General features: G+C 40.9%; 1 protein-coding gene across 4 annotated transcripts in view; it reads right to left on the bottom strand.

The window, feature by feature from the left end:
* Positions 1-14,867, bottom strand: part of IBTK (inhibitor of Bruton tyrosine kinase) — a 53,450-nt gene extending 38,583 nt beyond the window's left edge. For 2 of the 4 annotated variants that reach the window (XM_015859006.2, XM_015859008.2), the window contains exons 1-5: positions 14,700-14,866; positions 6,948-7,619; positions 3,406-3,502; positions 2,094-2,218; positions 569-679 (exon numbers count right to left, since the gene is read on the bottom strand). In XM_015859006.2, the coding sequence (XP_015714492.1) occupies positions 569-679; positions 2,094-2,218; positions 3,406-3,502; positions 6,948-7,271 (657 nt within the window). In that variant the 5' untranslated portion in view covers positions 7,272-7,619; positions 14,700-14,866. Of the gene's footprint in view, positions 1-568; positions 680-2,093; positions 2,219-3,405; positions 3,503-6,947; positions 7,620-14,699 lie in introns of all 4 variants that reach the window. The other 2 variants (XM_015859007.2, XM_015859009.2) reach the window with 2 other exon arrangements.
* Between the last annotated feature and the right edge of the window lie 1,661 nt (positions 14,868-16,528).

The following is a 16,528-nucleotide window of genomic DNA, read 5'->3' as shown; positions in this document are numbered from 1 at the left end:
AGGAGTTCTGTATCTTTGACTCTTTATGCTCTCTAATGGGAATTCTCCTTTATATGAATATCATCCCCATTTCAAAACATGAGCTTCCATACCCTATGCAAGAAAAATTGTGTTCTAAAAAAGTGCTTAAAAGTGAGCTTTGGTCTTCATAACAGCATTCAGAACACAGTATCAAGTTCTACCAGATACTCAGTACTAAGAATATTTAACAAAACTGAATACTGTACTGTAAACTTAGTGCACGCTACCAAGAACAGAAGGTAAGATATTTAAGTCTGAACTGTACGGCCATTGTATTTGTCTCTTCAAATTTCATTTTCATATATTCTAACAACGTTCTATTCAAATGAACTCACTCAACAGCTGTGCAAGTCTAACACAAAATAATCCTTCTGTCACCTTTCATGATGTTATTTAGCAAGGAAAAAGGAGGTTGTCTATTTAAACAGCAAAGCGACTGAATAAGTTTTAAGAGTACACTCACAAGAACTCTAATTCAGTTTTCAGACTTTCTGTTTGATATAAGGGAAAAAAAAGCTGGGCTACACAAAAGATAGCATTAAGTTACCAGGCATGTTTGCTCATCACCATGTCCCAGGCGCCCTCCTTGTCCATGTCCACATGTATAAATTTGACCTTTGTGGGAAAGGAACACTGAGTGGAATTTGCAGAGTACCACCTGAAAGAATAAGGGTGGGAAGAGAATAGAGGACAATTTTATTTTCTTGGATAACCTAAGAACGCCTACCCAAACCACCTAGCGAACAATTTCAGCTTTAATAATGATATCTTATTACAATACATGAACATGAAACTATATGCAATGCTGCAACACAGAAACCTTCATCCCAAGGTGTAAGTAGCCTAAGCAAAGAAGAATGCAAATGATCAGCATTGTTACTACGAGCAACTTTTTAGACTGTTTTTATGATCAGCCAACAAGAGGATTTTTTGTTTTCACTATAACTGCCACTAAGAATTTCATAAGAAAAAGAAGAATTCAACTGAAAGTGAGATGCACGGGTCCCAGTGCATCTTGCTGACCTTTGCTTACATAGCAGAGCTACAGCTCTCTCCATACAGACACAGTGACTAAGCTGGTCAATGTACAGAGATCCCAGAATAGATTAAATTATGGCAGGCCAGTTCAGAAAGGAATTTCTCTGATTTTCAGTAATGTACAGGTACAAGATAACTGGATTTGGGCATGCTTCTAGTTATTTCACTTCTTCACCAGCATGGTGAACCTCTCTGAAAACTAAACTCTAAATGAGGCAAAAGATACAATTCATCTGATCATGAGAATATGAGTAAGATACCAGTATAAGAGCAGATGTATTACCAAATCAAATCAGAAGTAGCACAAAACACTTGCTTTAAATTTAATATGTACATTAACCTACTTCAATAGTTTTGTTTATTGAAGTATGTTCAAGTAATGGCCTCATAGGCTAACAAAGACTGTTTTAAGGGTAAAAATCCTGCCTCAGAGTTGCTGAAGGAAACTGTAACACAGCTGGTTAGCACTAATTGCTAGATCAAGTTTTTACTGTAAGCTTTGAATTACTCTAAAACTGAAGTCACATGAAGTTAAAAGGAACAATCTACCATTTATAGGAGGTGTGCTCTAACAGCACACATGCTACTTTCAATACAAGAATTTGAAACCAACATGTCACAAAAATTCACTGTCCCACTTCTGTTCACTGTGGGAGTAGAAACTCAACTCAAAATAGAGGAACGCCAAGTTTCTGAACTCTTTAATTATCTTCTAGCTATTGAAACAATATTAATTATCAATAGTGATCAAAAAACATTCTCTCCACTGTAATAGAATTATGGTTTCATTGGGTGTGACTGGGAGGTAAAGCAGCAAGAAAATAATACAGAAGACCTTGTCTAATATTCCTCAGCTGTTCTGGAAACAGCTTGCTTAGAAATTACCAGAAAGAAAAAATAAAAATATACAAATCAAACCCAACAATTTTTCCTTGTTAATTTGCAAAACTTGATTACATTACTGATTGTTGTTTCCTTCCACAAATCCTTCCACATTTACTGAGAAAGGTGCCTATGTAATACTCCCAAAATACCTGTTTGATATACACGCTGTTACGAGGAAAGAGGTCCACCAGTTCAGGATGATGTTTACTCTGTTGACCTCCATGACCCAATGTAAAATTTATATTGTTTCCCCACGTGTAGACTTCTGTGAGATCTGTAATGAAAACATTAGTCTCTCTGCAGCTTGTAAATACAGCAGTTTCATACACACCAACTTTGAGAACTCTTACAATTTCTATTAAAAATTTGAAGGGGAAAGATGATTTTTCACCTTGAACTGAAGCTGAAAAACGTATGTTCTAATGAAAAGGTATCATCTTAGAGGTTGTTTTAAGACAACTATGTGTACAAGATAAGCCACGTTATTCACATTTACGTTCCCTTTTTGTAAGATGCAAATGTTTCACAACAGAGTTACTACAGTTCTTAGAAGAACACTGCTACTACTTTAAGGATACATGGTTTTAGTTCTCAATTTACTGAAAAGTCATTCCCCCAAAAAGGTTATACCCTTCTGCATGTACATTTGAGCATTTGATCCAACTATTATAAGGCTTAAGAGAGTTTACCATATTAAAATGTAAAATTAATACATGAAATTCAAGATTGGCATGATCAAAACCACTTAAATTGACTGAAAACAAGATGAAAAGAATATATTTCACTGTGCAACTCTAGAGACAAGAAGACGGGTACAAAAAGCATAAAACAGCATTAAAAAAGTTGGAAAAACTGTTTCTGTCAAAGAAAACATTGTGTACTCAGTTATTTATGCTTTTTTTTCCCTTGTGTGCTCACTTCCCATTAGGAAATGTTGTATTTAGAGTGACTGTAGCCAACTTATATCAAGTTATTTTACCTTAAAAGTATAGATTGAAGAATACACTCCCCCACTTTTCACAGAAGACACAGAAGTAATGTAAACCACTCTACTGAATTCAAAGACATTTGTCTTTGGTAACTTGACAATGACATTTGGAAGCCATCCAGTTCAAGTCCTCCTTCTCAAGCATGATCACTCAGAGCTTGCTGCCTGAGATCATGTCCTTTTCAGGTTTCAAACAACTGCAAGGACAGACTCTGCGAAATCTCTGGGCGACCTATTAAATCCCTTGCCTTTGTTTGATGTCTTTTCATTAGTTATTCTTTCCTTCAAACCGCTAAGCCTGTGTCTACTGCTAACAAACATTATGCACCTGCTGTTTTATGGACAATACTGACCCAATATCCTAAGAAATCTGATAGTCCATACCCTTCTAATTAGAAACACAAAACACAGTCTACACTGTGACATTAAGACATTGAAATACATCTCCTTGTAAAATACAATTTATTTCCTACCAGTTTTCTTGAACACCACATGGACTGGTCTGTCTTTCATCACAAGATCCAAAGCTGATAAGCCTTCTTTATCCTGAATGTACAGACTAACACCATGCTGAAAAAGAAAGAGAGAAGGGGAAAAAATAACTCTTCTGCTTTGAAAAAGCCACGTAATCGTTTAAGAAGCTACGTATAACTACAACTGATCTTCAAAATAGAGGGAAAAAAAATCTTCCAAATCTTTCTAGTCAGTTGGGAATAGATCTGGAGAAAAAAAAAAAAAAAAGAAAAAAAAAAGAAGTCACAGCAGGACTAGGGGAAATGGTTTTAAGTTGAAGGAGGGAAGATTTAGGTTGGATGTTAGGGGAAAGTTCTTTACTAGAAGGGTGGTTAGGTCCTGGAACAGGCTGCCCAGTGAGGTTGTGGATGCCCCGTCCTTGGAGGTGTTCAAGACCAGGTTGGACAGGGCCCTGGGCAACCTGATCTAGTAAATGTGTATGTTTGGTGGCCCTGCTAGGCAGGGGGGTTGGAACTACATGATCCTTGAGGTCCCTTCCAACCCGGGTAATTCTGTGTGATTCTGTGATTCTGTGTAATCATGTAGTTTTGTTCAACTACATACATTTCATGTTAATTCATTACCTGGGATTTTACCATATTGGTTGAGTAATAAGATGTGATCAGATAGACACAGAAGAAACTCATTTCAAGGTAAAAGACTGTCATCTAGGAAAGGTGAGTATTAATTTAAAAAAAAAAATGCATTTATCAGCTTTGAAGAATACATTTTCTTTTATTACCCAATTAATAAAAGTTTTGACAAGCTAGAGGTAGGGGATTAAAAATAAAAAGCCACCTAACATGGCTTTGAAAACAAGCAGGGAACAGTAGATCACAGATGCTGAGAAAAAAGACAAGAGGGCACAAATAGCCAGACAAAATACTAGTGAGGAAGTTTCAATAGCAACAAGCATTAATAGGTCATAATTTCCCTCTTTTCATAAACCTTCAGGGACAGTGACTCCACCACCTCCCTGGGTAGATTTTTTTCCAATACCTCACCACTCCTGAAAAGAAATTTTTTCCTAACATCCCGCCTGAATCTTCCCCAGTGCAATCAAATGCCATTACCTCTTGTCCTAGCACTAGTTACACAACAGAGGAGACACACAGATCCCCCCCACCTTGTCACAGCCTCCCTTGCAGTGAGTGATAAGGTATCCTCTGAGCCTCCTCTTCTCTGAAGAGATCCCTCTGAAAAGCCATCCTATACCTAGGCAGACTGATACTTCTCAACTAGGTGTTATCTACAAATTTACTGGGAGCGCACTCAATGCCCTCATACAGGTCACCAATAAGGATAATGAACAGGACAGTGCCCAGTATCAACACCACTTGTGACCAGTCACCAGCTGGATTTAACTCCATTCTCCACCACTCTCTGGGCCTGGCCACCCAGCCAGTTTTTTACTCAGCAAGAACTGTACCTGTCCAAGCTACAGCCAGACAGCTTCGCAAAATACTACAGGAGACAGAGTCAAAGGCCTTACTAAAGTCTACATAGACTACATTCACAGTCTTTCCTTCATCCATTAGACGGATCATCTGCTCACAGAAGGAAATCAAGTTAATCAAGCAGGACTTGCCTCTCATGAATCCACACTGGCTGAGCCTGATTTCCTGGCTGTCCTTGCACACACCATAAAATCACAGTCAAAACTATCTGTTCCATGACATTCCTCAGTCATGACAGACCCGTAGCTCCCTAAGTCTTCCTTTTGACCCTTCTTGTTGACTGTAGATATTTTATATACATACACACACATATATATATGTATATATATATGTATATATATGTGTGTATGTATATAAATATATATGTGTGTGTGTGTGTATGTATAATAAATATATATGTATATATATATATATATTTATATACATATACATATACATAACAAGACGGGTTATCAGTGGTATCCAGTGACAGGTATAGCTGCAATGGGTACAAATTTAAACACAGGAAGTTCCATTTAAACATATAAACACTTTAACTGAACTGGTGTTAAAACATTGAAGTACAGATGTGCAGACTAGCCAATTGCTCCAAGGTCCCTTTCTAGCTCAGCTATTTCATAACTATGATCTATAACACATGCTTTTAAGAACACATGCTTTTAATAACACTGCATAGCAGAGCGAGAGTTAGGAAACTAGAAGGTAGAGCACTCTCCATGACTCATTTTTCTTCTAAGAGGAATACCAACAGAGCCACCTATCATAACAACCTCACATAGTCATGCAACTGATAAAAAAACACATTTGGGAAAAACACTAACAGCCTCCTGTAAGCAAATATCAAAGCCACAGAGACACATACACACACTAGAGGATTCAATACCTTCTCAACCATCACATATACAGCTTCCAGTTTTATACAGAACAGAACCACCTACAATTCTCATAAAAACATTTACTTTTGGAAAGCTTAAAGAAAACCTCCTCACTATGCAGGAGTACAACACATGAAATGCATATTTATCAGTTATCACACTTCCAATAATTAAGAACTACTGGATCCACATCTACTTTGTTCAAACTGCTTCTTGAAAGCAGAGAGTTTAATGCTTACAAATTGCTAGTCACCGCAATGTTAGAAAGCTGAACTCAAAATGCAAAAGACTTTGCCTTAAAGTTTGCTTTAAGTCATCCTGAACCACAAATATTTGGCTAAAAGGAGCCTGAACATCTCAATCAAATGCAGATCTTCCTGTTGCTCTACTCTGGACTGGAGGAACAGAAGAAGGAGGAAGTAAAAATGAAAAACAACTTGCTAAGAGGAGGGGAAGAAGCAGCAATATAACAAGGAAGGAACAAAGGGAACCAAGTGGAAGCCCTGGTTAAAATATAAATGAAATGAGAATAAGTGAACTGGGTCTGTATAGCCTTAAGAAAAGAAGGCTGAGAGGGGATTTGATCCAGGTTTATAAATTCCTGAGGTGTGGGGGCCATAGTGGTGAGGCTGGTCTCTTTTCAGTAGTGAGTGGGGACAGGACTGGGGGTAATGGGATGAAACTACAGCAGGAAGTTCCACATGAATGTGCGCAAGAACTTCTTTATGGTGAGGGTGATGGAGCACTGGAACAGGCTGCCCAGGGAGATGGTGGAGTCTCCTTCTCTAGAGACATTCAAGACCCGACTGGATACCTACCTGTGCGACGTGGTGTAGGGAACCTGCTTTGGCAGGGGGGTTGGACTCAATGATCTCTGGAGGTCCCTTCCAACCCCTACAATTCTGTGATTCTGTGAAACCAGTCTTTCAGGGAAGTCCACAACTGACTGGGGACTCTTACTCAGAACTTATTTCTTAGTGGGCAAAGACAGATATATTTTAGGAATACAAAGACAAATTTCAAGTATATCAGTGCACTATGATCTAAATACAGTGCTAAGATAACCTTCAAGAGGCTTTCACTCATGTTTTAAAACCACTCACTTTCAAGTGACTGAGACCACTCAAAAACTCACAAATTCCAAGAAAAACTGCAGTTGCAAATACTCACCTTCAGTAGCGACAGAACACAGTCGATGTATCCATAAAATATACTTCTGTGCAAAGCTGTCCATCCAGACTCCTTGTCTTTCGCCAAGAGATCCACTCCTTTGGTCTCAGCCAACCAGTCCAGCACACCTTTCTTGCCACAGGATGAAGCAAGATGTAGAACATTTCTACCAAAGGCATCCTTTATAGTTGCAGCGTTGTAGCAGTAAGAAGAAAGAAAGGCTTTGATCTGGCCTTCACTTCCTCTGGTTACTACAGAAATAACATCCAAAGCATGCTGTAGAGATCGACACTTAGAAGTGCAGTCTGGCAGGAGAGAATTCATCTTCACTTCGGAAGCTGCTCCTCTCCTTAAGGGGAACAACCATTAAGAATATCAAGGCACTCCAACTCAGTATGCAACACAGTGCCTTCAAAAAATTTGTAATTCCAAAGATGTAAATCCAGTTTTATTGAGCTGCCATCAGAAATCTGTGTAATGTTATATTTGGCACTTGATCCAAATAAATACTTAAAAATATATATTTTAAATAGTCTTATTTCACCATCATATATAACAAATATTGTTGTCCATAGAAAATTCTGAAGTGAACCGACTACCTTATGTGTGGAGAGGGGGATTCCCCCTCCACACTCCTTTATTCTTCTAAAACTCCATAATTGCAAGGGAGACCTGAAAAAAGAACAAAACAGAACAGATTAGTCAATAAAAATAACTTTTCCCCCATCAACTGCACAAAGTTAAATGCATATCATACTAGAGCTTACAAGTGCAGGCGTAAAGTAGCAAGGGTTAACTGACTTGTCTAATGCCATTTGAGCTTACTGTCAGGCATTTAGCCAGTCTAAAAAGCCATGAATCCCCTCCCCACCCCAGCCTTGGAAGGTAACTCCTCCCCTTCTTTGAGACTACATGATGAACCAGGAAAAAAAACAGGTAAACTAAAAAACAACAACAACTTCCTTTCCCGGGAAGGAACCACCTCAGGACCCCAACAGTTTATTAGGAAGCAAGGACTGAACAGAAGGAAAAAAAATAACCAAAACTAAAGAAACTCAAGCAGGTATTGAATACATCTTGGCTCTGTCAATCTTGCCCTGGAGGAGGATAACCACCAGTTTCCCTTTGCCTCTGCAATAAAGGATTAAGCTTAGGGTTCTCTTCCTGGCCCCGGAGCCCACCCTCGCCCTACTAAGTCTCTTCTGCAGAATGAACAGCAAGGTCCCTTTGACCACTTCCAGAGCTACTGACATGTGAGAGGAAGGACAGCAAAAGGGGCAAGAAAAGCAATCTGTACACACAAGAATTCAGATTGCTGGCTGCCCACAAGATAAAGGTGTAAAGCTCCTGGAACTGGTAGGAAGACATGAAGTTGTGGATTGGATAGGGAGCACATCCATGCATATTTAAATATGTGAACTTTAATGCACAACTATTATGAATGTGCTTAATACACTTCAGCATATCCATCTCTGGCATGTATTTCATGAAGAGTAAACAAGACATGACCGAAGAACTAACAGAGTATTAAAAATGTGAACCTATATTAAAGTGTTACTGTAAGCAAATACAAGACAGAATAAAAATCACATATGAAATCATCTAAAATGGGAAAAGTTAGCTATATACATCACTGACGCACTGCATAGTGCATACTGGTATTCAGTCCTTCATACACAAACCTGTCACACATCAAAAGTATCAAAAAAAGTATCACACACTCAGTATCAAACTGAGTCACAGTATCACAGTCTCGTGCGGGTTGGAAGGGACCTTAGAGATCATCGAGTCCAACCCCCGGGATTCGAGCCTCCTGTGTAGCAGAGCGGCACTTCTACCACTTGTGCCACAAGGGGGATTCAAACCCGGGTCAAGTATTATTAAATGCACAACACTAATCCAAAGATATTAATTTAAACATCTCATGACAAGCCTCTGACAGTTATTGTTCCACCTCATTCAGAAAAGATTAAATACTTGGAATGCAAATCTACAGATCACAATTGCTCACTATGATACTTTCAAATCAATTGCAAAGATTAGGGAAAAAAATAGTTTTCATTCACTATAATTGAGTCCCTCATCCCTGTCCATGAGTAACACTTAGAAATATCTCAGAGTCAAACGTGACCACAACCATTTAGCTCACATTTGCCATAGTGAGTTTAAGCTCACCCTGTTTTCCAACCAGCATATCAACCTCTGCAATAACACAAAGTTTAACCCATACCTGTATGGACTTCTCCTTCCACCTTCTTTAAAACCTTATACTATGAAGTGAGACAACATCACAGGCTTGAAAAGAAGTTTTAGTTTCAAGCACACGGCCTGACACTGCCCCAAGGAATCAAAGTATGACAGGTAACTGTTATTAGCAGCCCAGATTGCCAGGGCATCAAACTCTTCTAGATGGTAACTACTCTAAAATATATTGGGATATCTATATGAAAAACTATCAGTACTCAGTAGATAAAACCATGCTGTGCAGTAGTACGATTTTTACTTTATGCCTTGTGAAGAATATCTTTAGGACACTACTATTGGCACTACAAAGAAAGAAAAGGAAAATCAACAAGCAGAGGGAAAAATACACAGAGAAGTCAAAGAAAACTACTGAATCTCTCAGGTAAACTGATAGGAAGTGGCTCTGCCACTAAATGCAGCAGTCCAGCCATGCCCTGTGGCATACCATCCATCCCATGGGCTGACACTCATCTGTTTACAACACTGAATTGCATGGGTAAATGATTCAGAAGGAAGAACAAACTTGTACCAAAAAAGAAGCCCAAACCAAAAACAACCAAAAAAAGAAACTATAGCACGAGAAACGCTATAAGACATGAGCACACAAATAAGAAAAACTGCCTCATTAAAGCACCAGAGCTCTAGAATAAGAGTCTAAGAGTCCTTGACTACCACACAGTAATTCCATTATGATGATACTGCAACTATGTGGATTATTTCTTTATAAGTCACCCTCACCCAGCCCTCCTTACACATACAACAACAGATACTACATTAGGACGTTGACATATACACATCGAGTTTCAAGACAGAAGGCTGCTGTTCAAGTTCACAACCCTCTTCAACAAAGACTGAGACATCAGTAACACAGTCATGTTATTACAACATCTGAAATGAGTTAATAATCTTATCTGACTACTTTTACATATGAAGTAGGTCCTGAAGTGATATCTTAAAACTTTAAGACTGTGATGCTCATGTCTGTGTGAAAACCCTTTAAGTGGTGTTAAAAATGCTGACTTCTAGTACAAGATCACAGAATCACACAGAATCACAGAATGACCCGGGTTGGAAGGGACCTCAAGGATCATGTAGTTCCAACCCCCCTGCCTGGCAGGGCCACCAAACATACACATTTACTAGATCAGGTTGCCCAGGGCCCCGTCCAACCTGGCCTTGAACACCTTCAAGGACGGGGCATCCACAACCTCCCCGGGCAGCCTGTTCCAGGACCTAACCACCCTCCTAGTGAAGAACTTCCCCCTAACATCCAACCTAAATCTTCCCTCTTTTAACTTAAAACCATTTCCCCTTGTCCTGCTATTGTCAGCCCTTTCAAAGAGCTTACTCCCCTCCTGGGAGTAAGTTCCCTTCAGGTACTGAAAGGCTGTGATGAGGTCACCCCGCAACCTTCTCCAGGCTGAACAAGCCCAGCTCCCTCAGCCTGTCCTCATAGGGGAGGTGCTCCAGCCCCCTGATCATCTTCGTCCCAATTGAATCAGCAGCACCCAAAGGAAGCTCAAAATATGAAGACCAGCATATTTTTAAACTTGGTACTCCAGGGGCTAGAATATATGTTGCTTTTGGTTATGTGTTTGCTTTTTATTTGAAGCTATTTCTGTAGACTTCTCATCACTAACTATATTCATGTTATAACATTAGTGTTTCCCTAATGCTATAATTATTGAATGACAAAAACGTAAATAACATCATCAGCTTTTAGACACTTTTATTATGGAATGGGTTGGAATTACCTGACCTCCTACTGTCTATAAGGTCTCTGGCCAGAGAGGAGCCATCAGACCTTAAGGAATCAGAACTCCTGCAGCTGGAAAAGTAGCAGTCACTTTCTCAGTCGCTGTCTTTCAGAAGCCAGATGTGTCAATGGCACGGCATACACAGCAAAGTTTTTGCCATGCCTTGAACACCAGCAGCCAGCACAGAGAGACCACAAGCTAATGGATAAAGGAAAATGCCAGACCGCCAACTTCCACATCTGTGCAATGCATTACAGTAACTCAATCAATAAACTAATGACACTGCTTTGAAACCCAGCTCCTGCCTGTCTTGATATGAACATATTTCTCAATATCTTATTTGATCATTACATTTAGCACAACCTGCCCTCATCCCATTCACTGTTTCAGAAAGGATTTATTTAAGTGGCGTTGATTCCTTCCTAAATTTCAACTACAACCAGGATGTACTTGGTGAAAAAAACCTCCCTAATATTTGGCTCTCCCACAACAAATTAGGAGCTTCTATTTTCCATTTAAAAAAAAAAAGAAAAAAAAAGCCCAAACTTTTCTTGTCAACCCTAATGATTTTTTTTCATTATTATTTATTTAAATAGTGTAAATGTTGCAGCTTTAAAGACACAAAATTAATTTACTTTTCCATTTGACAAGAAGTTGCTAGAAGCTTACATGAAGATTAGTGACAGGCAACGTCATAGAATCATAGAACCACAAGGTTGGAAAGGACCTATAAAATCATCTAGTCCAACCGTCCTCCCTTTACCATACCTACAGAAAACCCCTAAACCATATCTCCTAGCTCCCTATCCAGGTGCTTCTTGAACACTGCCAGGGATGGTGACTCCACCACCTCCCTGGGCAGCCATTCCAGTGTCTGACCACTCCCTGAGAAAAAAAAAAAGTTCCTTCATACGTCCAGCCTAAACCTCATCTGATGCAACTTGTGGCCATTTCCTCTGGTCCTGTTTGCTGCCTGGCAGAAGTGGCCAAGCTCTTCCTCATCACAGCCTCCCCTCAGGAGGTTGTAAAGTGCAATGAGGTCTCCCCTGAGCCTCCTCTTTTCCAGGCTAAGTCATACACTACAATGAGGCAAATCCAGCCTTATAAGGGCACAGCAAGTTCTTAAACATATCCAGGGTGCCTGTGGGGTTTTTTGTTTTCGTTTTTGAACAAGCATGCTGACATTCAACAATGTTGCCCAAGTTGGTCCATTCAGACTCCTTTCACAACATCACAAAGGATATGTAGCCTAACAGCCTGCTAATGCTAAAAATATTTGCCCCCAAACCAAACTTTACAAACAGACTACTTGACTATTAAGCTAATAAAAATTAAAACTAATATCGCTTTAGTTCCATAAGCCATAGATTCTGTTTACTACTGTTACTGATTCTCCAGGGTTTTCTGTTGACTGAAGTCTTATCTAAAGACAGCTTTGAGTAATAAATACTGAAGGAGTTTAGAATCTGACAAAAGACACCAGCAAACTGAAGCTAAATGGTAATATAATAATCATAGCACTGACACTAAACAGTGTAGCCTCAAGGATGTATTGTAAGAAGCCACTGAACACAGATGAACTTCTAGATAAATATCACTAAATACACCTTTCAGCTACAAGCCTTTAAAGAATAATAAGATCATTAATTCTTATTCATGAGATTACATACCCAAAGAGTGTTTAACCTATTCAGTAACCCTCTCCACATTTTATAACCTCTCGAATAATATTATCTGAATATAAATATATTTGATAGAGAAAAATGTGATAGAATCATAGAATCATAGAATTACCCAGGTTGGAAAAGACCATGAAGATCATCAAGTCCAACCGCAGCCTAACCATAGTACCCTAACTCTAACAACCCTCTGCTAAATCATATCCCTCAGCACCACATCCAAACGGCTCTTAAACACAACCAGGGATGGCGATTCAACCACCTCCCTGGGGAGCCTATTCCAGTACCTAACTACCCTTTCTGTAAAGAAGTGCTTCCTAATATCCAACCTAAACTTGCCCTGGTGCAACTTGAGGCCATTTCCCCTCGACCTGTCACTTGTCACTAGTGAGAAGAGACCTGCCCCACTCTCACTGTAAGCACCTTTCAGGTACTGGAAGAGGGCGATAAGGTCACCCCTCAGCCTCCTTGTCCCCAAACTAAACAGTCCCAGCTTCCTTAGCCTCTCCTCGTAGGGCTGATTCTCCAAGCCGATGGAATGGACAAGCAAAAAAAAAAAGGGGGGAGGGGGGGGGGAAATCTGTTACATGGTATATTGAGTGATCTGGAACTCTAAAAGCAGCTCTTAACTACTTTGCAGGGGTACTGTATACTTGTTTAAAAGTCATAGAAATTAATAGATCTTCTGTTCTCACTACACAAAGCATCAGATAGAACTGGGCCTCTAGTTCGGATATCAAGTTTTAAGAGAAGCAGAGAAACAGAAGGGAACTGTGAAAAGAGGAACCAGGACTCCAAAGGTTTACGAAACAGCCTGAGTAGAGGCTGAACAAACTGCATCTATTTTATTTCTTAGCTGTATTTTCCACAGACCACATGGAGCCTTCAAACAAGAAGGTTATTGCATCATGAAAAAATCCATCTGTTACCCGATAGCAGGATAAGTAGTCATTCCTTCAGGTTTCAAGAAAGATTATTTATCAGGAAGTACTTTCAAATGACAAGCTGAATGCAAATACCCACATATATTCTCAAAATTGACTTGACAATGAAGTGCCGCTCTGCTACACAGGAGGCTCGAATCCCGGGGGTTGGACTTGATGATCTCTAAGGTCCCTTCCAACCCGCATGAGACTGTGATACTGTGTGTGATACTGTGATACAAGCAACCCAGCAAGTTTCAAATACAACCTGCCTACAAGTAAAATGACAGACAAAATCCACCTTGAATTATAAAGCCTGCTATGGTCCCACTGCCACGACAGACTCAAGGTGCTTCCTTTACCAGTCTGGGGCCTCTGTGCCACCACCCAGCAGCCCTGTAACAAGTGGTGTTTAGAGGTTCTCATACTCTACAGCTTCCATCTTCAGAGTGATGACAGCAAAATCCTTCCAGCGCTAACACTCTGAATTGAAGGCAAACACAACTGTCAAACAACCACCATTTTAGTAACACTATCAACAAATGAAAACATACATACGGGAAGTGGTAACAGAGAAGCATAGTGCATGCAGCTATGGACATTTCCACAACGTACTGGGATCCAGCTCTAGATGTGCAGCTTATCTGTCTCACAACAAAAGAGCAACGTAGAGAAAACGCTTCCTAGAATTTCCTATACTTAAAGCTATGTCAGATAAATACATCGAGTCTCCGGAAGAGCAGGGTTAAACAGCAGGGTTAAACAGCACCCATCCGGGTGCCTTCATATTTATTTCTGTAAACCACAAGTTGCGATCAGTCTCCACGCAAACCGAGAGCTCCACCGACCACGTCAGCACAGGAAGGGCCAGGTGCCAAAGATCGGGCACTTGGCCCTAACAGGGCAGCACGGAAATATCCTCTGGAGCTAACGATGGCAGCACCCCGCTGCTGCTGCTGCTCGGAGGCAGAACCGCTGCCGGCACCCAGCACAGTGTGGGCTGGCAGCAGGACTGGGAACCTCCCCATAGGGAAACCATAGGCCGCTACCAGCGCCCAGGGCTCCATAGCACGTTATCCCTTCAGCCGCCGCCCTCCCCCCGGCCCGTCTCCCTGTGTACACATCAGCAGGTCGCGGGCCGCCCCTCACCAGTCGCTAGATGAATGGGCTCGGACGGGCAGGGCGGGACGCGCGCTGGGCACCGCAAGGGCTCATCCTTAGTGACAACAGAACCGGAGCGAGGCCAGGCCGCTACAGATACCGCTGCACCTCCAGCAGCGGCGGCGGCGACGAGCCCGTGCCAGCGGAGCAGGGCACAGGGACACCGCACCCACGAAGAAGCGAACAGCCCATTGGCCTCTGTGACGCCGCACCTCGGGCGCCGATTAGTTGAGACTGCCGGCCACGCTCCGCCCATCACGGGGGAGCCGGGATGGAATGACACGGCGAGGAGTGGGGGCGGAGCGGGAGTCAATGCAAGATGGCGGCCGCAGGTATTGTGTGGGTGCGGCGTTGTGAGCGAGGAGTCTTGGTTTGCACACAAAGGTTTGAAAAATTCACAGCCAAAGAGATGAGCCGCATCTCTGGTTCCTCAAGTAACTCAAGTACTGCTTTATTGCACGTATAGAATCATAGAATTACCCGGGTTGGAAAAGACCTTGAAGATCATCAAGTCCAACCGCAGCCTAACCATAGTGCCCTAACTCTAAAAACCCTACACTAAATCATATCCCTGAGCACCGCATCCAAACGGCTCTTAAACACATCCAGAGATGGCTATTCAACCACCTCCCTGGGGAATGATGTCTCGGATGATGCAATAGGAAGGACGTGTTACAGATTAGTCTGAAGCAGGATTCATGGTTAGCATTTCATGGTAGGAAGTGATTGATAGGTGATACCTAAAGCAAAACACAGAATAAAACAAAAAGAAAAATCACAGATTACTTGCAAAATAGAGAAGAGCGGCTGTATTAATACTTCTGCCAACTTATGTGCTTATTCAAGGCTACAATTTTATCCCAATTTTATCCATTAAGTACTTTAAACAGCCTAGCTATTTTTTAAGCTCAAAACATTTGAAGTTGAAATAAGCACATGCATATTCAGCAGCAGCAGTTTTTGGGGAAAATGAAAAGAGTAGAAGTTTTACATTGGTGAATCACAGGCATTTTTTATCCATATCCATATCATCTGACCAAGTTAATGGGGAACTCATAGTCTCGTGCAGGTTGGAAGGGACCTTAGAGATCATCGAGTCCAACCCCTGGGATTCGAGCCTCCTGTGTAGCAGAGCGGCACTTCTACCACTTGCGCCACAGGGGCTGCTTTCTGTATTTCACTGTACCAAAGGTTCAGTTTTCCAGCAGTCCATCCCCTTGGTAACTAACCTTGTAAGCTGTGTGAAATTTATTGATGTGTTATTTTCCTAGTGATAGCTTTTTTTCTGCTTCAATCATGAGCATGTTTCAGAGGTGGCCTTGCTACAAGTAATGCTGCCAGCTGGCCTGTGAACAGTAATGACCATCTGGGGAGATAAGGAGGTCCAAATACAGCTGAAGTCAGCCATAAACAGTGCTTTGTTGTACAGTAATGAATTCAAGCTAACAGCTGAGGCAGGCATCCTTTGGAGAGGTAAACAGAACAGTGGAGAAATCAAGAGCCTTAAAGGAGAACAAAGTCCAAGCCAACAATAATAGATTGTATATGGGAAAAATAATTTTTAACAAGCTAGAGTGCCCTTCAGGCACTTTCTCTTTCATAGTGCTCAGAGTACAACCGTGAAGAATACAAGAATAGGATCTGATACAAACAAAACTTGAACAATAAACAACAGTCTTTTAGTAAGTTGAGTTTTTTGTGTTTGTTTTGTTGTTGTTTTCTTTTTTAAAGAAAAACAGGATATTAACTACTTTACCTATTATTTATTGTTGAGGATTTTCCTAATTGTTCCCAGCTCACAGGCCAGTAGTGGAAGT

Source organism: Coturnix japonica, chromosome 3 (assembly GCF_001577835.2).
Source record: "Coturnix japonica isolate 7356 chromosome 3, Coturnix japonica 2.1, whole genome shotgun sequence".
NCBI classification, from domain to species: Eukaryota; Metazoa; Chordata; class Aves; order Galliformes; family Phasianidae; genus Coturnix; species Coturnix japonica.
The sequence above is the reverse complement of the archived record's forward strand: the minus strand, read 5'-3'. Positions and strand labels throughout refer to the sequence as shown.